Source organism: Colossoma macropomum, unplaced genomic scaffold (assembly GCF_904425465.1).
Source record: "Colossoma macropomum unplaced genomic scaffold, Colossoma_macropomum, whole genome shotgun sequence".
In the NCBI taxonomy this organism is placed as follows: Eukaryota; Metazoa; Chordata; class Actinopteri; order Characiformes; family Serrasalmidae; genus Colossoma; species Colossoma macropomum.
In genome coordinates, this window is record NW_023494788.1 from 25,594,097 (window position 1) to 25,617,995 (window position 23,899).

At 37.7% G+C, this 23,899-nt stretch overlaps 1 protein-coding gene across 11 annotated transcripts in view; it reads left to right on the plus strand.

Annotated features, from left to right (window-relative positions):
* Window positions 1-23,899, plus strand: part of diaph2 (diaphanous-related formin 2) — a 444,886-nt gene that overhangs the window by 20,350 nt on the left and 400,637 nt on the right. For 9 of the 11 annotated variants that reach the window (XM_036568916.1, XM_036568915.1, XM_036568920.1 and 6 more), the window contains 2 exons: window positions 3,293-3,397; window positions 8,919-8,939. In XM_036568916.1, coding sequence (XP_036424809.1) covers window positions 3,293-3,397; window positions 8,919-8,939 — 126 coding nt within the window. The remainder of the gene's footprint in view (window positions 1-3,292; window positions 3,398-8,918; window positions 8,940-23,899) is intronic. The other 2 variants (XM_036568921.1, XM_036568926.1) reach the window with 1 other exon arrangement.

The window sequence follows — 23,899 nt, forward strand, 5'->3', positions numbered from 1 at the left end:
CATAAAATTTGATTTGTTCATTTTCCATCAGATGTTCTGCTGTAAGTGAACGACTAGTGGCTCTCTGTTTTCTTCCTATTTTAGTCACTGCTTGTCACCCACATCACCTCTGAATTGCTATGTTTGTGCTCAAGACAGCGTGACATTAAACCTGCGCTTCAATTTGCTGCTCGACAAATGACAAGGGATTTGAGTTTGCAGTCCTGAAATGTGTTGCACTGAAAGAGCTTTTCTTATTGAAAATGTAATAACAGTAATAAAATAAGAAAAGCTTAAGAGGCAACACACCTCACTTGTCTGTGTCATTGAGATTACAGGGCTTCATCATGTATGCAGAAGCAATAAGCAAATAAAAGTAATTGTTTCACAGACGGGATTCCCCTAATTAAAGGAGTCAGATATGCTTCATACTTCAGTTTCTTCCCCTGCCTCTTTCTCTCTATCAGCTTTGATATTTAATAGCAATTTTGAAATCGTCCTCCAGCATTTAGTATGATCTCAAATATGATGCAACTTCTTTTCCGACTGACCCCGATGCTGATAATTTAAAATGAGCTTTTTAATTGAAGCACTTTGCTTAAGATGAGAATCTACAGTCATATGCACACATTTTGAACACCCATGATCAAACTACATGTTTTGATGTTTTGTTGAGTTTCTAAGTGAAAATAAGTTAACACATCCTCTGCAGGGAACTTAACACACAGCTCATGACATTGCATCGTATAACGTAGCATAATGTAGCACAACTATTTCAGGCTAGATTTCTTGGAGGATTGGATCTAATTAATCCTTTTCTCTGTGATACCTGATCCAGCATTTTAGTTGAAATTGTCCCGATACAGATATCTAGAATCGGATCAGTGCCGTCTATAATATTGCTCAACTCAGCACCTGAGCACTAAAGGCAGGCGAAATAAAGAATTAATTTACCTGATAAAGACATGAATAGAACTACAATTATGCCACTGGTCACCGAAAGGGAGGATAGTGGCACTGAACATTTATTATAAAGAAGACATATATTTCCATGTGTCTGTATATCAGATATCCTTTCTGCTATGGTGTGTTTGTGCACAGCAAGCTTCCACTGCCTGATAAATATGCATATTTGCAAATCTTCCAATGAGCAGAGGCGATGGCATTTCAAGTGGCAGAGAGTGCTTAACGTATACAGGAGACATGAGTGCATGCTGCATGTGACATATTGTGACCAGTTTGAAACATAATTTAGGGAGCCATTCATTCAGTTCCATTAATATTCTGACAGACAGAGGGACCTGGTCAGGCAGGAGGTCAGATGGTGACCCCAGTATGTCATGCCCAGATATGCCCTCATGCCCCTGATCTCTCTACATTCTTTTTCTGAAGACTCTAAACAATGCTTTAAGCCGTTGTCTTATCCACAGTGGGAGAATCTGCTTCCATTTCAATGTGTAGCAGCTTAACCAAAAACTGACTGCTTATTTTCTTTCAATATGACACATGCAGTCTTGTTGTTATTGTTGGACTCATTTGGATGAAAGCTCTCACACAGAAGTGCGGTGCAGTTGTGCTAATTCAGCCTCATGTGTGCAGGATGGCAAGAGAAATAACCTTGTGTCCAACTTTTGACTTTGTGTTTCACTTAAGACTGTTTTGCCTTATTTTAGTGTGCAGCACTCTAAGTAATAGGTGTTCTTTTAGAGTTCTTTGTTGAGTACTTAAAAAGCATCTAAACCTCAACAGAGTGCTTCAATTTTATTCCATCTCTTGAGTCCAACCGTGAAAAAGGCAAAATAACCCAGTTGACCAAGATCAAAGATGAAGTATTATGCTTTTTACCTCTAGGAACCTGGCACCTCTCCAGCACAATTTTGTGTGAGAGAGAGATGGAGCAGTTGAGAGAGAGAGAGAGAAAGAGCTTGCTTATGATCGCTATTATCTATCTGTAGCATCTCTGAATTTTAGTGGGCTCAGATTCACACCTAGTAGAGTCACACTATATCTTTTTTTCTGTTAATAGAGTGTATTGGGTATTATATTGTTCTTTAATGATGTTTCTAAAGTTCCTGTGTCTGGCAAGGTTGGAGTGTAAACGAACTGGACTCATGTTTTATTGAAAGAGACAAAGATTTAAAAAAATATAAAACATGGGAAAAAGACAATAATAATAATAAAGAAATGAAACTGACAAACATTGTCAGTCTCCATAAATGTTTCAGTTGTCACAACCTTTGGGTTCAGTAATTCGGTCCTGTGAGGGCATAATTAATGAAGCAAAGAAAATCAGCCTTGGCGAGTGCCCTGTGGGCCTGCTTATTCATCTCTGACAATGCACATGTCATATTTCTTTGCTATGTTTTGCTTTGTACATTCATTACCAATTAAGGAGGCAAAGCAGTAGAGTTCAGAGATTAAACTAATTATTGGTCCAAAAGAGAAGGAGGAGGGGAAAACGCTTTTGAAGAGGTCATATGTGCTGTAATGAGATGTTCATGTCCTTCACTTTGAAATTCCACTGCAGATGGAGTGCAAGCTACATGTGACAAGTAACCTGTGCAGTGTCCTTCAAATGATTTTGCCTGTTTTACTCAATACCGACTGAGTAAAAATATGAATAAAAACCACGTAGAATGATGTCTCTATAGATGGTTCATGACACCACTTTCCCTTGACTCCTGGACACCTTCCATCACTGTCCAAATTTGATAATAATATATATATTTTTTAATGCACACCTGCTAAGCAACGATCTTCTTCCAACAAAAGAACATGCACTTTGCTTATTGGGCACTAGAGGGCAGCAAAGCTCTATAGCACTATTGAATGTTGTCAGAGTTGGGGTAATGGCATTTTTTGTTGTCCTCACACAAATGTGTTTGTCTTGGCACAGCACTCATAATACCTCAAAGATTTATCATAGATTATGGTGGTTCTATAGGACCTGCACACAGCAGAGAACTTAAAATGAAATGTACATAAATGAAAGATTATGGTTGTGTTCAATAATGGGTGTTATCTGTGCGACACTGATGGTGCCATCACAGAGCACACTGTTTGTTCATAGGCCTCCTGCTATAGTGCTGTGCATGAATTTTATGCAGTCTTTCCACATTCTCAAGCTCTTTTTTGTTCTTTGATGGTTATTAGCATCATTACTTGCAGTTCCATTGCTTGTGTTGTTGCTTGTTCACTACTCATTAAGTAAATGCCCTCCTAACTCACTATATATATATATGTGTGTGTGTGTGTGTGTGTGTGTGTGTGTGTGTGTGTGTGTGTGTGTGTGTGTCTGCCCATCTGTCTGTAGGAGGATATGAACCTGAATGAGGACCGCAAGGCCCCCCTGCGAGGAAAGGACCTGAGTACTAAACGAGAGATGGTGGTCCAGTACATCTCTGCCACAGCCAAATCTGTAAGTGTGCCACGTCTCTTGGGTGGCTTGTTTTAGAGTAAGTCTGAGTGGAGAGAATGGGGATGAAACATATGACATTCTTCGAGACACTACGGAATAATGAGCTTAACCTGATCTGCTTTCTGCCTCTTCTGCTAAAGCCCCACATCTTTGATTGCCGTCTCCTTTATCTCTTTTATTCATTTTTTTCCCTCCCCTTTACCTTTTCCCGGGTGCTTATCACACCACTTTTGTTGTATTGCACTATCCAAAACCTTTATATTGCGGGGGGATCAAGTTTTCATTAGAATTTGGTACGCATCACAGTGCCTGCTCGGTAATCTGGAACATGACTCTTTCATCACCATAAACCTATAAAAGCTGAAAAGCCACAGCCTCACAGGGTAATCCCTGGCTTTTGGGTGGGATTCTCTCTATTCTCTTTATGAAGTAGGTCCCCGTGAGGTTAGGCTCTGCCAAAATAGCAGAGAAGTAGACATTCCTCCATATATCGCTCTTCAAGAGAGGTTCAGCTGTGCCAGGCCTTTGGCCCCCATTTTTTATGTCTGCCATTGTTGTGATAATTAACCAGAATTATTAATAATGATGGTAATCACACATGATTGAACTTTTGAGTGGCCCCATTACGCATGCAGTGCAAAGCATTGAAGGTTATTATTTATGAGAGCCGTGTGATCTGTTTTTAGATGAGCGTGAGAGAAGCAGAGCATAGGTGTCTCTACTTCTGCACCCCATCTCTTTCCCAGCAGCACCAGCGTTGCTCAGTAGCTATGTGTCACTATGGAAGCTGTAGACAGCGCCATGACAAGGCAAGAGTGGGCTGTAAACAAGTTTAACGTGTGCTCTGCGTTCCAGGGGAAAGATATGCTTTTATGTGATAAAAGCTGTTTACCATGGATGCAACACACTTACGCCTGTAATGTAAGTAGTGGAAGCTCTCTCTCTCTCTCTCTCTCTCTCTCTCTCTCTCTCTCTCTCCTCTTAAGAATTCAGCTTAAGCAACTACCCAAGAGTAGAGAAATTCATACAGGATTCTTGCAGCAAAATCAGTAGTCTTTTGTGAGCTATTCCTTGTTTGTCTTCTTTCAAGAGTAAACATTTCCGTATAGGGTTGGGCGATATATTGTTTACGCCTAAATACTGTGATTTTGCCTTTCGGCTGATGATTTGCTATATACGTAATTGTGATTTATAACTAATTGGCTTTTTTGTTTGTTCAAGCCTAAAGTGGTCAAATTAGCTGATAAACTGTCTTGCTTCCTAGCGTTAAATGCTAGTAGCTCTCAGCTGACGACAGAAACAGCTCAAGATCAAATAAACCCATTTTTCTCACATCTGCTCTCTAAAGGTGTTATAGCGTGAAGTTACACAGCCAAATCAGCAAACACAAAATAATTCTTAATTAGAATTATTTAGAGTTAATTTCAACACTCTAAAAGTGTCTACATGAGTTTTATTTTCCATGTTACAGTGTTTGTAACAAAGAAAAGAACATTTTTTCTGCACTTTACAAACAAGCACAAAAAATTATTTCAATTAAGTTGTTGCACTGCAGCAGTTGCACATTATCACAGGAAAGATTACAGACGTAGTGAGCTTTGAAAGGCTCATTAAAAGGAAGACAAATCATAGGTATCATATCAAAATATCCAGTGTAGAAAATGTCCAGCTGAATGCTTTTACTTTTCAGTGAATGTTGTGCTTGCAAGTCATCTCTTAATTATATTGATAAAAAAGTAAAGTAACGGATGCATCTATAAATTCACGTTAACATATCTAGAAGCTAGTCCTAAATGGCAAGAGTGCAAAGACTATTGTTTATGTACCTTGTACACTGTGTAGCTCTAACCCTAAAAGATATGGTCAAAAAATAATTTAAATATTTATTCATCAACCCAAATCACATTCTATTTGTTACATGGAAACAGAAGATGGTGAAGGTGAACAGCTGTGGAAAATGATTGCGATCAGCTCAAATAATTGTGGTTAGGTAATTATAATTATAATTATGATATATCTATGTGAAAATGAAAATGTATGTTTTCTTACTGTAAATGTGGTTTCTGACGTTAAATATTTACAATACCATGTAAGATTATTTTTGTGTAACTTTAGGACAAGAAAGTGATTATCATTACTCAGGAAGCATGGGTTGATTGACTTTATAAATGCAAACATTATTAAAGCTGACTCAAATATCATCTGATAAGGTGTGGGCCATATGAAAATATTTATTATCATGATAATTTACGTCACATTATGTCTCCACATGCTTTCCTGAGCATATTGTGGATATCGTCTGTACTGAAAGAACACTGAACAGTTGCAAGTTTCATTACAAGAAAAAAAAATGTATCGAAATATCATGATATTATATTTTTGCTAAATCACCCACTGCTTCATGTGATACTATGATGAATTTGGAAAATCCCATCTCTTATTGTGGGGTTACCCACCTTTTCTTTGTATTCTTCTTCTGTAATTTCTTTTTGGTTGGAAATTGGAATAATGTGTACAACCACACACCCCTTCACTCTCTCATTCACTGTCTATCTCAGGCTGCACTGGATCAGCTTCCTCTCTTTGCTTGGAATGCGAGAGTAATTAAGAGGCGCTCTAGCTGAGAAGGGGGCTGCCGGACCAGCGGTGGTGCTGCAGGTGTAATTTAGCAAGGGTTAGAGAGGCCATGATGCGACAGTGCAAAGTTGTTACCATGCCCTGGCACACCTCCGTATTAATAACTCAAATCTGCCTGAATAAAGAAGAGTGGAGTCCATCCACACCTCTTAGTCTGTGGCTAGCTCAGAGAGCATGCGGGTCTACATACATGTGTCTGACAAGAGAGAGCAGATACAAAGGGGAATGAGGACCACAGAGTGTTTACAGTAGGTGGGCTACCAACTTTAATCAGATTTATTTTCTCTGTTAAAGAAACCTAATTCTTAGATTTTAACCTCTCTTATAAGTATTCACAACGCATTCCTTTTCTCTCAAATGTAAATTTATGTTATTAGTCAGCAGCATTGCATTAGTTTTTTCTTGTCATTATGTCATTAAGTGAATTATGTTTATTAGCTGTTTGCAAAATAAAATAATTTATTGGAGAAAAGGCCATTATTCATTTTTCAAATAATTTATTTTAATTTTTTAACGTGTATTGCTTCTCTAGAGAAAGCTTTTCCTTCTTCTGTTTTCTGCCTCTAACACACAGCCTCGCTCTCCTAAGGGGCCTTAGCAGATGATGTGTCCCTCACTTCAAATTTATTTTCAAGGGAAAGTGCTGTTGCATTAGCCCTGTTCATTTGAATACATACTATGTACAATGAAAAGCAATGTCAATTTACTGCTGTGGATGTCCTTGACCATTAACATTGCATGAGGATCTCTTGTTTTCCTCTCTCACTGTTCTGAACACTTGTCTGTTACAAATATACATGAATGTCATTGAATGTGCCAAAGCATGCTTCTCGCTAATGAAATCATCTTTCTTGCATGGCATGAAGATAGACATTAACTTTGCTTACTTTCCGAGCACAGATTGATTTCCTGTTATATCCAAATTGTGAAAATTGTTTCATCTGATGGAAAGCACTGTGTTAAAGTAGGAGTCCTTAATGGGGAAGTAAAAGTTTATATCTATATTGCCCACTTCAGAATTTTGATGTTGTTAATAATAATTTTATATTGTAGAACAGTATATGAATGACTGTTATAATTATTATTATAATCAAGCTAGACAGATCATGAGACAAAGATGAATCTTGACTATCATAGTTATACAGGAAATGACAAATAAATAAAAAAACTGATCTACACTGTGTAGAATTTGATGATCTGGTTATGAGCATGACTTGAGGATATAAATGTTCAGCTCATGTTAAGATGACATTTTCTCTGAAGTTTGTTTACAGGGCCTTCTGCATAATGGAGTGCTTCAAAGATCATTTACCGTATAACATGATTGCATAATTCTAGGTTCCTTCCCTCACACACACATGCTGGACTTGACAGAATTTTTAGTACAGTAGAGTACAAACAAGGCTTTTAATTGTTTACGATGCTTCCCCTCAGGCCCCTCATGACAGTTCTTTATGTGGTTTCGAGATAATGTCTGTTCTTTTGATCAGGCTGTGAAATCATCACACATGTGTATATGTGTGTGTGTAAATAAATATATATATATATATATATATATATATATATATATATATATATATATATATATATACACACACACATATATATATATATACACATATATATTTCTTATTGTTCTTTTTACATGTAAATGTCTTTCTTAAGGATCAAATTTAGATAAACAAGGCAAATGCAGTTATTCATGATTAGTCATTATCATCGTCTACATCTTAAACCACTTGGTTCGGCTAGGGGCACGGTAGCAGCAGAGAAAGCAAAGATTCACAGACGACCCTGCCCCCCCGCAATTTCTTCCAGCTCATTCTGGGGACCCCAAACTGCTCCCAGGCCAACTTGGAGATATAATCCCTCCAGCAGGTCCTAGGATGACCTCGGGGTCTCGTCCCAGTAGGCCATGCCTGGTAAACCTCCAACAGGAGGCGGCCAGGATTCACCCTAATCAGATGCCCGAACCATCTCAACTGGCTTCTCTCAAAGTGGAGGAGTAGTGGCTCTACTTTGAGCTCCTCACAGATGTTCAAGCTCCTCACCCTAATCGAGTACAGTGTAGCCCGCCACCCTGCGAAGAAAGCTCATTTTTGCTGCTTGTATCTGCGATCTCATTCTTTGTCATTACTCAAAACTCATTACCATAGGTAAGGGTGAGGATGTAGAGCAGAGAGCTTTGTCTTATGGCTCAGCTCTCTCTTCGCCTTTATAGTCCGGTACAGTGACTGTATTGCTGCTGCTGCCTGTCCCAGCCTGTGGCCTTTATCACAATCCCTCTTCCCATTACTCGTGAACAAGACCCTGCGATACTTAAACTCCTCCACCTGAGGCAGGTCCTTTCCTGTTACCTGGAGTGGGCATGCTAATTTGATTAATCACATTATTTGAAATAGTTGATCATGATTAATTTGTCTATTTGCACTTTTCCATTTTTGTCCATTAAAAATACATTTTTACAAATTGTTATTATTATTTAAATAATTTGACAGCCTTAGTTTAAACATGAATTTGCCAACATTAGGTATGGAATACAGCTGTAGTACAATTACTTTTACTTTTTGTTTCTTGCCATCTCACAACAGACTATTTTAAAAGGTCATGAAGAGAGCTCAATTTGGCATCATTACCAGCTTCAAAATGAGCCATCAAAATTGCAGACATTCTCTTATATTTCTGTCTGTGTGAACCCTCTCTCTCTCCACCTTGTGTTTTGTGTGATGTGTTATAGACTGTTTAATAGAGAGGGTCACTGTGTAATTTAGGATGGTGCACTAATACTTCAGCTGGCTAGTACAGAAGATACTCTGGCCTACTAATGATTGTGCTGTTTGTGTCTTTTTGCACATTAACTTCCTTCGCTGGCCACTGCATGCAGATAACTGGGAGCAAAGTTGCGGTAAGTAGCAAATTTGCTTTTTATTGAATTGCTTTTTTATTCATGATCATGCATCTCTTTCTCTTGCATCCCCCACCCCCCATTTAGTCCTCAGTAGTATGGTCATTTTATGCTGATTTAATTTTCAGCATTAATATGTCTAATAGGATGTAATTTGTGTAGGGTATACATTTTCCCTCACAATTCCTGCATGTAAATGACTTCACTTTCAAATGAGGGATTTTCAAATGATGCAGCTTGAGAATGAACCCCTTTTTGTGCATTTAAACAGTTTTTCTTTTAAATGAATCATAGACTACCACACATTAGCATTTAAATATTGTAACACCAAAGATGAGCAATAGTTTTTAAGCAAATAATCATAATCTGTGATCTAATCTGTTTATTCTAATGTTCTCATTGTGTTCATTCTTTCCCTCAGACAGAACATTGAGAATGTATCACTTAATTAGATTCCCCCTGCCCCACACATGCTCTGTGCTGATTGAACACCAAGAAAAATGCATGAATGCATTTTCCCCCTGTGCTATAAATATGTTCAGTGTGGCAATGAGACATTCACACAACATATTTGAAAGCTCATGTCTTTGTTCCAGCCACATTACAGATTGTCACAATTGTTTCTGAGATGTTCACTGGTGCTCACATTGTTATTGTCACTTACCCCACCCATACTGGCACACAAATGGCTGTAATAATCTTTATAAATATATACTGTTTCCGAGACTGCAATGTTTCCTCATTTCACAGCTCTGTAATACGGTAATTGCAGATTTGCTTCCCCTATTTCTCACATAGTGAAACCCCATAGCCCTTATGAGGCTGCTTGTTATTTGTTTTATTTTATTTATTTGGCAAGGCACTGTTATTGCTTCTGCAAGTGCTGCTTGTCATTAGAAATAGTGTTTTATTGTCTAGTGGAATGCTATGAGAGAGAAGTACATGTGGTAGCTTGGAGATAAAGAGGCACAGGTAAATGTGTTAATTACGTTGCAGCAATAAGTAACAGCATCCACACCTGCAGTGAGGCTGGCAGGTTATGTATTCTCTTTTTTATTTCTTTGTGAGATTTCTTTTCTGTCATCCATCAACTGTGAAGAATTTGTGAATTTCACAAGTTTAGACTTTTGCCCCACTTCTTACCTTCATCAAAAACTGCACTTGAAATCATTTCTGTTAAAGTGTCTGGCACTGTGCCTGTCAAGCCATGCCTCTCATTTAGAAGTCTCCAGCAGTTCAGAGGTTGCTGTACTTCCTGCCCTTTTGTCTGGTCTCACCATGTGCTTCCTGTAGCTGGGGTGTGTGCGAAGGGTCATGATGAAGAATCATGTCTGAGTGTAGCTGTCAAGCCTCTTCCTGTTGCCCTCTCCCTCCCACCATCTCTCTTCCTTTCTAAACGGGCAGTCCTGAGTGCAGTTAGCCACATGTTTAAGGCCTGTTTGCTGGACAGATTGGTGTGTCCAGGAATAGTGGACCAGAGAGGGACAAAGAGAGACAGAGTGAAGCCTTTCAGAGGCTTGTCTCCCTCAAGAGTGGGCAGAAGGTGTCTGTCATCCTTTATCCCATCCATGAGATCTTTCTGGCACGCTCTCCTTTAAGAAACATGTAAGCTTGCGTAGAGGCGAATTGGCTCTAACGGACAGCCAATGCTTCTTATGTTGCTGAGTTCCATCTGTGTCTGCACTTTGGTTCAGAGCCTCATGACTATGGTGAAGGTGATAGAGGTGACATAAGAAAACCAGATTGAAAGGAAAGTTACTGGCTAGATACCGTTTTGAAGTTTGATTGATCACAGACAGGGTAGTTTGAGTTTGAAGCTGAAGATAATGCCTTGTCTTCTCTTCAGTAGCTCTGTATTGATGAATCCCACTATGTGTGAGTGGAAGCTTGCAACTTCCTGCACTTTAGAAAAACAGCTTACACACAGGGCCCAGTCGGTGTTCAGTCCTGGAGTCTGTACCGCTGCAACCTGACAAGGTTACATGGCTTAACCTGCAAAGGCTCTAAGGATCACGGGGGGAAAATCGATAATCACGTGGATGGCATGGCCACTAGGAGACCGTCTGTTTCCACGGAAACATGCCGGCAAGTTTGGAGTTGTCGATAAAAGAGGAGGGAGATGGAGAAACACGTCAGACCTGCGGGACCGGGGTCCACAGTGTCTACGATAGCCTAGACATTCTCAGAGAATCATTGCTATAGTCTGGGAGAATAATGGACAAGGCATGTACTTTACTTAAAAATGATTTAGCTCCTTTTCACCAAGGGACAAAAGGCTGACCTTCCTTCTGGTAAAATGGAGGTCTATTTTTAAGGATGACCTTTTTTATTTTAATTTGTGTGAAATTCAAACATCACTTTTTCAGGCCTTTCAAAATGTTGTGGTTGATCAAAAGTTGGCCCAGTTTTTTTCACAGTAAAATTCATATTTGGTAGTTTATGTGTAAGATGTTTATGTGTAAGATGTAAAATGCTTTGTAGGCCATGTCATATTGTTGGTGTCATTTAATGGCTGTGCATAAATTGTAGGAATGTTAACAGTATCAGTAAGTATTGGTGTCTGCTGCCACTGGCGACTACATTAAAAATAGTACTTACCTATTTATTTTTAGTCACAGTGTACCTTTCAAGTAAATGTGGCATACCTTAAGCAAACAAAATTCCATAGACTTCAAGATTCCACACCAAAGTGCTTGCCTAGTACCCTGGTTCTGGATCAAGGCCCTGGGAAGTGGATAAAACAGGTTACATGTAAAATCACTGGTGCTTTCAAATGAGTGCTTGGCTACTAGAATACTCCTTTATATGCATCATTAATGTAAGTTACTGTGAAAAAGTCAGAGACCACCCTTTCTTGTAATTAATTTCCAATCAAAACCACCATTAAGTACAGTTTATTTATTTTTCAGGACCAGGAAAAAAGCAAAAATAGGTATTGAACTGAAAATCACACACAAGCCTAAATAATTAAATATGATATTATTAGTTTACATTTAGTGTGTTTGCCCTTTGTCTTGATTAAACCTTCCATTTTTTTAGGAGACCTGCTTTCAGTTTTTCAAAGAGGTCTGCAGAGATATTTTTCTGTGCATTTTGCAAACACCTTTCAGTCATTTTAAATCATTGAATTAATGTGTTTCATTTAGTCCCATTGCCACAGGTGTATAAAATGAATGACCTAGCCATGCAGTCTGCCTTTACAAACATTTGTGAAAGAATGGGTTGTTCTAAAGAGCTCACAGAATTTGAGCATGGTACTATAATAGGATGCCTCCGTTGCAACAAGTCAGTTTGCGAAATTTGTCAAGTCAATTTACAAAGTGGCAGACCACATTAAATTACAAAGCGGGGTCACCGAATGCATAAAAGTCATCAACGTTCTGCTGACTGCAGTCCTGCTGTTCGAAACCTCCTCTGGCACAGTACACAGGAGCTTAATGGCATTGGTTTCCATGACCGAACAAGCCTTACATCACCAAGCACAATGCCAAGTGTCGGAAACGTATTCTGTGGAGTGATGAATCAGGCTTCTCTATCTGGCAGTCTGATGGATGAGTCTGGGTTTGGCGAATGCCAGGAGAATGTTACCTGCCTGACTGCATTGTGCAAACGGTAAAGTTTGGTGGAGGAGGGATAATGCTATAGGGTTGTTTTTCACGGGTTGGCCTAGGTCTCTTAGTTCCAGTAAAGGGAAATCTTAATGCTTCAGCATGTGAAGACATTTTGGACAATTGTATGCTTCCAACTTTGCGGGAACAGTTTGGGGAAGATCCTTTTCTGTTCCAGCATGGCTGTGTCCCGGTGCATGGAGCAAGGTCCATAAGGGCATGGCTGGGTGAGTGTGGTGTGGAAGAACTGGACTGGCCCACACAGAACCCTGACCTCAACCCCATCAAACCCCTTTGGAATAAACTAGAACAGAGATTGCAATCCGGGCCCTCTTGTCCAACATCAGTGTCTGACCTCACAAGTGCTTTTCTGGATAAATGGGCAAAAGTTCTCACAGACACTCCAAAATCTTGTAGAAAGCCTTCCCAGAAGAGTGGAAGCTTTTATAGCTGCAAAGAGGGGACCAAATCCATATTAATGCCTATGGATTTAGAATGGGATGTCATAAAAGCCCCTGTAGGTGTAATGTGTAGGTGTCCCAATACTTTTTGTTCATATAGTGTAAGTGTATCTTAATCTTCTCAGCAGTGTGCTTGGGGTTATTATCTTGCTGTGAAATGAATTTCTTCACTGTCAAGTGTTTTAAAGAGAGTATTGCATAATATATTATAATTTGCTTGTCAGTATTTGTGATGCCTTCAGTCATCAAGTCCAGCCATGGTTTGAAAATGTTTTCATTGCTTTGGCGGTGTGCACACTGCTGACTGTTACTTTCAGAGATTTTGCATTGAAACTCAACAGTCCTTAAATACTTACTCTACATGTCAGATGTTCATTTTTGTTGAAATGACACAGCTGTAACTGATAAGTTCTGAGATTGGAAGGATGGAAGAGTTAAAAGTAAACAGTGAAAATTAAATACTGAATGTTCTGATATTATTTGTAGTGTGAGAGGGTTTTGTGTAATTTTTTTTATACACAGTACCTCTTACTTCAATAGCCGTGTCGATTGGAAAGTAAATAAACGAAAGGTTAGTCTCTGACTTTTGCACACTACTATAATAAAGGTTTGTCCCTACTTAGCCATATGTTGTCCTCTTTTTCTGTTTCTTTCTTTCTTTCTTTCTTTCTTTTTTCTTTTCCATAATTGCAAAATTGTTGGTTGTTGTGATGGATTATGAATTTTTGACAGTCTTGAACGGATAGACTTTTATTTGTTGTGAAAATAAAATTTGACTTGCGTTTATTTGTCAGTTTGATTTGTTTCGATGTAAAGTAGAACATCTTTTACTGGCTTTTCTGAGCTTTTTTTTCCATGGGCAGGGACGGGACATGGAACACTTGTCGTTGAGGCAGAGATTGATTTCTCTTCTTCCCACCCTCTTTTTCTTTACTCCCTCCCTCACTTTTCTGTTTCTGTGCACTCCATGGAAGCTGAATGAAATGAGTGACCTTGGCATTGTGCATGTGCTCTGCTTGTTTCATTGGTAGATTTTGTACTTGGCATACTCATGTTCCAAGGCCTATCATCGCCAGGCTCTCTTGGGCTCATTGTGGCTACTTGTTTAAAGACTCGTTCCGGTGAGGATGTACTGCCTCCCTTTTCACTGCTCAGCCCTTTGCTAGCATAGCCCGTAGTCTGTGGAGAACCTTTTTAAAACAAGCTAAATCTAATTAAAATCAAGGCCAACCTGTCCCTGCTTGGCGAGCTTTGGTTTGAAAAGGCTTGTTTAGTTTCAGCTCAGCCATTAAAGATGACTGTGTATTGAGCATATTTGATATGGCACATGCCCTTGGTGTTTTAAAAGACTACCTATGAAAAATGAATCAATAGCAAGTGCTTGCTGCACCTCTTCACGGTTCACTATGGATTCTGGTTTTAATTAGTGCAGAACTTCACTTTGAAAAGTGGTTTTCAGAGTAATGGTTCTTTGACATATGAGAGCTACATTTTGATTTTCGTTTTGATGGTGTTACATGTCTGCAAATTTTGTTCCTTGGTTCAATTTCAAATAAAATTTCCTGACAAATTCAACTACCTGAGCTGGCAGGACTACTTTTTTGTAAGGACAAGGACAAGCAATGTCATTTTGGATTTTTTTTTTGCCATAGTTGTACTGGTGGTCACTTCTTCTAAAATTAAAGAGGCTGTATTTAATGCATTTTATGTTAAGTTTTCCATATGGTTCAGTGAGTTAGGCCTGTTACACAACTGAATTTGGTTCAAGCTTTTGTCTCTTAAGAAAAGTTTTAATTTCCTCATGTTTTTGCACTTGGACTGTTTCATTACAAATGTCGATCATTCTATGTCTGGTAGTCCTTCCCTCTAGATTCCCTGTCCGCAGCTGACTTAGCCCTCTTTGGTCTGTGATCTGATTTCCCTGAGACTGTTGATCTTATGTTTTTGTTTGTGTTTGGGGCTGGGAGATTAGGCATAATGAAATTTCTCACAGTTGAGTTTTGACAGTGAAATAACATTCATTGTGATGCATTGTCATTTGTCCTCTGGGTTCTTTATGAATGCTTCAATAGTTACTTGTTTTATACATGTCCTTTTGCATATAGTTTTAATGCGTTTCAGTCAAACAATAATGTAGAAATGTCGAGTGAGGTGCAATTGATTCACCTTGAATGCAATTCCTATATTTTTTATGAAGGGTTATTCATATAGCTGTGGCTGTGTCATTTGGTTGAATAAAGTGAGAGAAAACACATTGCAAAAAGCTCCTGTTCAAAGCCCTGCTCTGTTGCCATTTTCAAAATTGCCATTTTTAATATGGGATGGTTCTGAAGTTCTGTTTGTACTGAAGAAGGTGAGATCAGTTGGACCCGAACTCATTGTGTATATAAAATCTGAGAATCGGTTTTTAAGCTTTGAAGTATCTGTTTTTTTCTAGAAAGGAAACAACTTTCCAGAACAACTTCGACATGCCATAGTGCCTGAATGAGACATTCCTCATAGTTACATGGGGTGGGCATTATGATTGTATTAAGTTAGATCCATAATTATTGGCACCCTTAGAAAAGGACAGGGAAAATGTACCTATGTAACTATCGCACTGAAAAAAATCTGACCTTTTAATTAAGGTAAATTTAGTTTAAGAAAACAGAATCCCTTATTCTTAACACGTTTCTTTAACAAAATCACGTCACAATTATTGGCACTCTTGCATGCTTTGTGCAGCCTTACAAACTTAAATCACCACACTGCTTAAAGATCCAGCCATGCCGGGTTTTCAGATTTTCATTTAAAATATTCAAGCATATCATGGAGTCCATGATGCCATGTATCCTAGCAAGTTTAATGTCAAATGTCTTGTGAAGAAAAATGGCCCCAAAACATCACAGATCCTTTATCATACCTAACAGTGGGTGTTAGGCTCTTTTCTGTGTAACTTATCTTGTATCTTTTCGCTTTTGAAAATTATTTTCTTAAAAAAAATTATATATATAAAGTTTTGTGTAAAGGTTAGATTTCTCTCATATTTTCATTGTGAGTTGCTAATTGACCACAAATACATTTTTTCATGACCAAAGGTGACAATAATTGTGGAACAGATTGTCCTATCATTATTGTCATAAATTAGGTTATAATTTACTTTTATATTATGGGTGTCTGCATGATAAATCGGGACTGAACAACTGCATGTATCATAAGAATAGACAGTAATTATAGAAAGTAAACAACAACTATGACCAATTTATCATAACTGCTTAAACTGCATAGTGACAAGTAGATGATTGGATGTTAGCCTGCTATGCCATTATCCTATTTTATTTATTTATATCAATCCAGTTGTTTGATTTTTCACGCCTCTTCCAGTGTTGTCCTCAAAGTGACATTATACCGTTTCACTGTTAAATCTTGTCCGTTGCAACCTGTTTGCAAAATGAATATAATGAATATTATATCATATCATGCAACATGAAAACACCTTGTGTGCTATTATGTTTTTGCCATGTTGCCATATTAATTATTATAATAATTCTTATGAATATTCTCATGCAAAAAGTCAAAAGAGGGCCGAGTGAACAGGTAACTAGACTTGTGCACTCAGCCCTTACTACCAGTTTATAAGGTCTTTGGTATTATACTGCTGATATTCAGAATGAGGAGTAGATGTTATACTTCCAAGCTTGGTCACAATTCATTGTAAATTTTGAGGAGATTCTTGAGTAATGTCCTCCTCAAAAGATGAGAAAAATATTACTGTACATGCAGAAACACCAAAACAAGATACCTTGAGGTGTCTCTAAGTGGAAATACCTATTTGGTAACTAATCTGAAGGAGAGATGTTTATATGAAGATGAGTTGAAGGAGGCTGATGTGACTCATTCGGACACACACACTGAGTTGATTTTATCTGTGGTGTATAAATCACCAAGTGAGGCCATGACTAGCATACAGAGTGCCTAGTAGGGTAATATTTCCGGTAAGAGTGTTAGTGGAGAGATTCTGTTTTTTTCCCCTCCTAAATCATATGCTTTGATGATGAAGGAGCAACAATACATGGACATAAGGCAAGGCATGTTTAATTATATAACACATTTCATACACAAAGGCAGTTCAACATACAAGAAAGCAAAAAGAGCATCAGAAGGGAGACAGATTGCTTGAATGTATTAAATAAGAAAGACAATAAAAAATAAAACTATAAAATACACAGTAGCAGGACAAACTTTGTGCAGTAAGAGATTGTTATCCTTCTTTAATGATTCTGGGCTTAATGAGAGCCAGTTCTGTTGCATGGCTGCTGCTTTTTCAGTCATCTGACCCTAAACATAGCAAGTGTTATATTTTACAAATAGTGTTGTTCTTTTCACCACTGACTTTATGAATATTATCACTCAAATTAGACAGTTATATTTGCACAATCTTTTGCAAATTTTCTTTTCAGAAAACATCTGTGATTTTAAATGTAGTAGGTGTAGTTGTCTTCTGTATTTATTGAAAAACAGACAATAAAATATACAAATGCAAATGCACTCAATAAAAACCTCTTATTATGTAGGACTGTGGAGACTGTAGAGTTCTTAAAATAATTATTATTTTAAGAACTATGAAGAGGTTGACTCTGATGCATGTCAGTTTGACCTCAGACATAAAACACAGCATTTAATTTATAAATAAGAGGAGAATGCTTTCTCTGCCAAAATATTGTGTATAAGGCATTTTGAGCTAGTACACAAGTACTGTGTGTCACTACCTCTGTCCACCAATGACAGAAAAAGGTTCATGTGTTTTAAAAGTGACTGCTGCATTATGCCCTGTGGTCTTCCTTTCAACAAGAAACAAACAATCAGCTCTCCTGCCATCAAAAGGAAAGAGTAGGATCTCATTATAATGGAGAGAAGATGAAAGGGAGCTCAGAGTGAATATGGTGTGCTCATACTGAAGGAAAAAATAGATGTGTTCTTTTTTTCTTTTTTTTGGTTTCTTTTTGTGTGTTCATGATTGTAAGCAGCGTATGTATGTATGTATGTATGTATGTATGAAAAAAATTAGTTTTCCTGCCTCTGACTTTTCAATATTGCTCTGTCCATCTCTGTTTGCAGTCAATCACCTTCTGTCTTCTAAATTATATTAGTTCCCTTCATCGTTCTAATTTGTCTGTTATAGTGAATCTCTGTCTGGGGCTGGGTCATGCAGCCATTATAGGGATAGAAGAACGGGCATTAGTAATGTTCTCCCTGATTCCATTCCATGAACTGGAGTCTAAGCTTTATGGGAAGTTTCTCTCCAGTATGCATAAAGCAACTTTCCATCTCCAAGTGTACGTGCTATGTAAGAAGAGATTCTTTATTGATGATCTAGGTTTTCTTCAGTAACTCGTGGTTTACATTAAGTTAATGTTGGCCCAAGTTCAGATCCTGCAGTGTTTCATACATAGGTCCAAGCTACATGTTACTGATTTATAGTAGAAAATATATTCGTCTAGGACTAGATTGAAATGATAAATGTGTAAGAACAATACTACCACTAGCATAGTTGATGCTTAGTTATACCCTATAGAGTCTTATAGAATCTGCTGGTAGTGCCGTTCGCAAATCACAGCTGTAATAAGACATGGCGCTTGTCTTGGGCTGCACATTTTATGGCCGTCATCCTCTTGACGCTGTGCAGTGAGCCATCATTATCTGCTCATCAGATGCACTTAGAGCTTTTCCCTCGAATGGCCAAACCTAATGATTTGTGGTTTGATCAAAGCTGGGTCACAGACCGTGCACTGTCTGCCTTGCGCTTTTCTCTTGGGGGCCCAGGAGAAATAGACCCTGGAAAATGGCCGCTTTTAAGTTTTATTAGCTTTCGATTGCATTGTCTGAATCTATGATTCTTCACAGTTGTTTCTCCCCATTTAGGAAAAGAGAAACAGCTTATGGTCTCAGTACGTGGGATCTGCTCTGTGGCACTGTTTTGGCCCGTTTTGAATGTTCTGCCTGTTGCAGTATAAATTCACAGGGGGCACTGTATGTTTCCATTTAGGAAGAGCCTGCAGTGTCAGTGTTGGTTTGTGTCTTTGGTTTGTCAGATGGCCACTAGATGGCAGTAAATGTCTTTAAATTAAGTTAGGCAAATCAAATCATTTCAAGTGTGTGAGAAGGAGAAAGCCATGTTGTTGCCATGGAAGTGACCTAATGGGTTCCTCTCAGCCCTGCACAGCACTGTGTCTGGTTAGAATGCCATTTGTAACCACTCTGATCTTTAAAGAGGAGAATACATGTGAAACATCTCAGCAGCATTCAGATGGACCTTGACCAGATGAATATTTATTTATTTATTTATTTTACCTTGGTTTGCATGAAGGGGAAATGAAAATGATTTCTCAGTCCTTTTTGTGTCATGTCTTCAGAGCTGATAAGCAGTGACATGCAGGGAGAGAGCCAGCTCCCAGCTCACTCTTGCTTTTTTGCTTTCCCTCTCCTCAGTGCCTAAGACTGATGATGGCAAGCCTGTATTGACAGGTTGCTTATCGACTGCAATCTCATCTGAATAATTTATACTGGCACCACTGCACTGATCTAGTCTTAAAACAGGTTGCTGAAAATGCTTTGTTATGCTTAGGCAGCACAGACATTCTGCATTTCTATTGCTGATACTGTGTGTTTGAACTATCATTGTGAAGTGGCTAGATTTATCAGCCTCTCCTGTCCTCTCCTCTCCTCTCGTCCTGGCATTGGACTACTTTACTGAATTATTCCTCATCTGTTGGTGACAGAGTGGCACAAGCATCTCTCTACTCACATATGCTGTTCTCCCACCTTGCCCTGGTTCAGGTGCTCGCTCTAACACTACACATCAATTTTTAAAATGCAGCCATATGCTATTCCTGTTTTCTTCAGATGGTTCCGCCAAATGGTTACTAAAACCAGGCAGGAAAACAAAAGCTGAGTAGTTGCCACGCAAGATGATATGAAATGAAGGACAGAGATCCGTTTTAAATTATCAGTCTGGTGATTTGCAAAAGGTCACTTATAGAATTGCAGCACCTTTTGTTCACCTTTAGTACTTTTCCTCGTGTGATTTAATCAGTGATAGTCATTTTACACCAGCAAGGTGTCACATTCTACATGTTTTTTTTCTTTTTTTTTTTCTATTTGTCTGATGGCAACATTCTCTCTCTAAACTTAGCGCTGCTGGTAGAACAAAAGGAAAGGCAAGAGTGGAAAAGAGAGCAGAAATCATTATTCTATTATGCTTGCAAAATCTTTGACTTTCTGATATAAATGAGCTAAACTGGATTCTAAAACTGTCATTTGAATTATGCCTTTCATCTCCCTATGGCTTTTTTAAGCAGATCAGTCCAAGCCTCTGGTGAATGTTTTCTCCTCTGTTTGCATTTCAGTACATGCAGCACAACTGTAATGAATTCCATCATTTTAAAACCAATTACTCTCTATTTTGCTGTCTTTGTCATGCTCTCTGTGGAATAGGGTTGTTGTGGTGTTGACTACAGAAGAGCTTGATTCTATTTCCTGCTACTCCCCAAACTCAGCATGCTACTGCAATTCTTTGGTATTACCATACCTTCAAATCACAGGGACAACTCTTAAGAAAGTCAGCTGTCTAGGAATCTGCAATTTTTATTTATTTATTTTATTTATTCATTTATTTATTTTGTTGAAAGGCTATTGTACATGACAAGTACATAGAAAAACTTATAAAAGCAGATATATGTATAACAGTGAGAATTAAGTTATAAAAAAAAACCATCCAAACCGTTTCGAGTTTGAAAAGTAGTCTCAAGGCAGATAACTTATCTTATTACTAATACTAGATCATTACAGTGTACTATTTATATTTTAAGAACTTCTAGTGTTCCCAATAAACATAAAACACTGAACAAAACACAAAATACCTTTGATGCAGTCTGCACATAAGTTAATATCAAACAAATAGCGTCAATGATTAATATGACAACTGATTCCACACCTTTGAACAGTGCTATACATACACACAATTTGGGGGGGTTGCATACTACATTTGTAAAGAAACTGAAGACGAGCCTGGAAAGCACAGCATCACAACTGGGATATGAAGAGAGACTTGGTGAATAAGGGGAGAACAGGGCTGGACAAAATTAGTTTCCTGTCCTTGTACCTTCTTTCATTAAATGTAATTAATGATTCATAGTAATAACAATTGGGTCTCTGTCAGTCACCAATGTTACACCTTACCGTTCTTTGTTGGCAGTAATTATGTTTATTAATGATCACCAAAGGCTTAGAGAGGCACTGAATAACCAAGTTTTTCTGGTCTTGTTTTCTATTCTTTTTTTCCCCTTTCATGTTTAATTGTACCTATCTATTGTGCAGTGAAGGTTCAGGAGATGGATTTCACAAAGAATAGCTCCTGACATCTTCAACTCAATAGAAAGGCACCTTCTCTTAGTTTCTTAATCAAAGCTCTGCCACGAGAGCCAAGGTGTGCAGAGTAGCAAAATCATTTGCCTATTGTTTGAATGTTTGAAGGAAAGATTTATATTTTTATTTATTTATATTTTCAGAGAAATTATTTCAAAGCTTTCATGCTGTATGCACAGGATCACACAACGTTCATTTTTTCCCTTCTACCTATGTTTACCCATAATCTTTGTTATTTGAGGGCTTGAGTTTGTTTCCGATATGCTTTGCTACAGAGGCATGTATTAAAGTTGCTTTACAGATGAAAATGCTGGAAAGCTTGATAATGTGTTGAAGGTAAGAATTCTACTGAGCGAAATCTTCTTGTTGTAACATCTGCCTCAGCAACTTTACACTCACCCAGGGGCTGTGCTCTTACCCGCTTGATAACCCTTTAGCCTTCCCCCAGCTCTATGTTTAAAGGGAATTCATTTGCATATTACCTAATATGGAGGAAGTTACCACTTGAAAGAAATGTGTTCCAACAGACATAATAATTAATATAATTAAACATCGTCTTGTTTGGAACTTCATTTTTCATGCTTATTGCTATTAATGATTATTCACCAGGTTATTTTTCTGATTAACCGAAAGAAGTTATGAAGTATTCTGTGTGGTGTTTTGTAAAAGTGATTAGCTTGCTAATTGCTACCGTTGTGCCCAGCGGCTCTTTGCTGTTAAAGGTCTTGTTCCAGATGTTATGCCTTTAAACTTGAATTTGCTATTTTAATGGGTAATGAAAGGTGATTGCGTGAATTGATAAACCACATGGAAGACATTGTGGGAGCCCACTATATATATATATATATATATATATATATGTATATATACATGTGTATATATATATATATATGTATATATATATATATATATATATATATATATATATATATATATATATATATATATGTATTTGTAATGATAATAGAAAAAAGACATTACAATCATATTTTTGATGTTTAAAACCCTTTGAATCACAAGATGCAAGGCACACACACTATAATCATATCTGTATCTGATCTGAATCAAGGAATATGTAAATGGCATGATGCTTGTGAATATTACCATATACTGCCAAAAAACCAAATTCACTCATTTTCGTTGTATTCTCTGCAACACTGAGATCTTTACCTAGCCAGTAAATAGGTGCTGAAAACGTAAGATGTGTAGTGTGCTGGTATGTGTCAACCACATTGATTCCTATAACTGTGTACGGATTGCCTGGGGATGGATGTAGTGTTTTCTCTATTATGTTGTGGATACTATATTGAATTGAGATTAATTGACCAGGTCACTGCAGCAGGGTGCGTCCATATTTCCAGAAGCATTTACGAGGCAATACGTTCATACTGTGATACTATGACAACACACCAGGTGTACAGCTGACATTTTTTGTAAATGTTTTTGTTAATGTTAGCACCAATAATAGTGCATGAATTAATGTTGTGGCAATAATAGACATTTTTGTGTACGTTAAAACTTAAAATTATTATTATTATTATTTTTTTTTTTTTTGCAAAAACTTATAGTTATAATGAATAAATTAAATATGATCATAGTAACATTGTCTCCTTAACATTGAACAGCCTTACAACATGAAGCAGCTCTACAAAGATGCTAATCGAAATGCTAATTGCTGAAAGCAGGCTACAAACTACTAACTCACTACTACTATGTATGAAACTGAAAGTGAAACTAGCCTAAGTTGGTTAAGGAGTATACCTGCTTTAACAACAGTTAAAGGTAAAGATGCTTAATTTATGCATGCAACATTTTTTTTCTTGCATTGTTTAGCAAAACAATGCAAGGTAAAAAGAAAAAGAAAACTGTGGGCTTCTCCAATGCAGCTGTTTATACAAATAATAATAAATAAAGAGCAAAATTCGAGGACAGGTTTGCACATTATGAATGGTAGAAATACCGCACTCCCATAATGTAGTATCAGTTCCACTTGTGCATAACCGTGGTAAAAGTACATTAATAAATGTTGATACAGCCATCACTATATTGATACCTGCAGTGCCACATGTTGATCCATGATATATTGACCTATTGATATTTTGTGTTTTCCTCTTATTATGACACAGGGATGTGTTTCCGAATGGAATTTCCTGCTTTGATTTTTGCTTTGTGTTTCAAAGCAGCACTTTACATAATGACAAGATTTCATGTTGATCAATGCATGGTAGGCTCACCAACTTGGCTAATGATTTATGATTAATTAGTTCTCCTTGTTTTGAAGTGTAGCCTGCAAGGTGCTGCTTGTGGAAGTTGCAATTTCAAGCTGATGCAGCATGAAAGCAGCCACTGAGCCTTTTCAACATGTGGCCACACAGCATTGTTGATGCCTGTGGTAGGAATGCACTAGTGGAGTAGTGATTTACAATAGATGGAGTTAATTAATTGCAGTTTAAGGCAAAATATTTATTGTACAAATGCATTTCCTTTC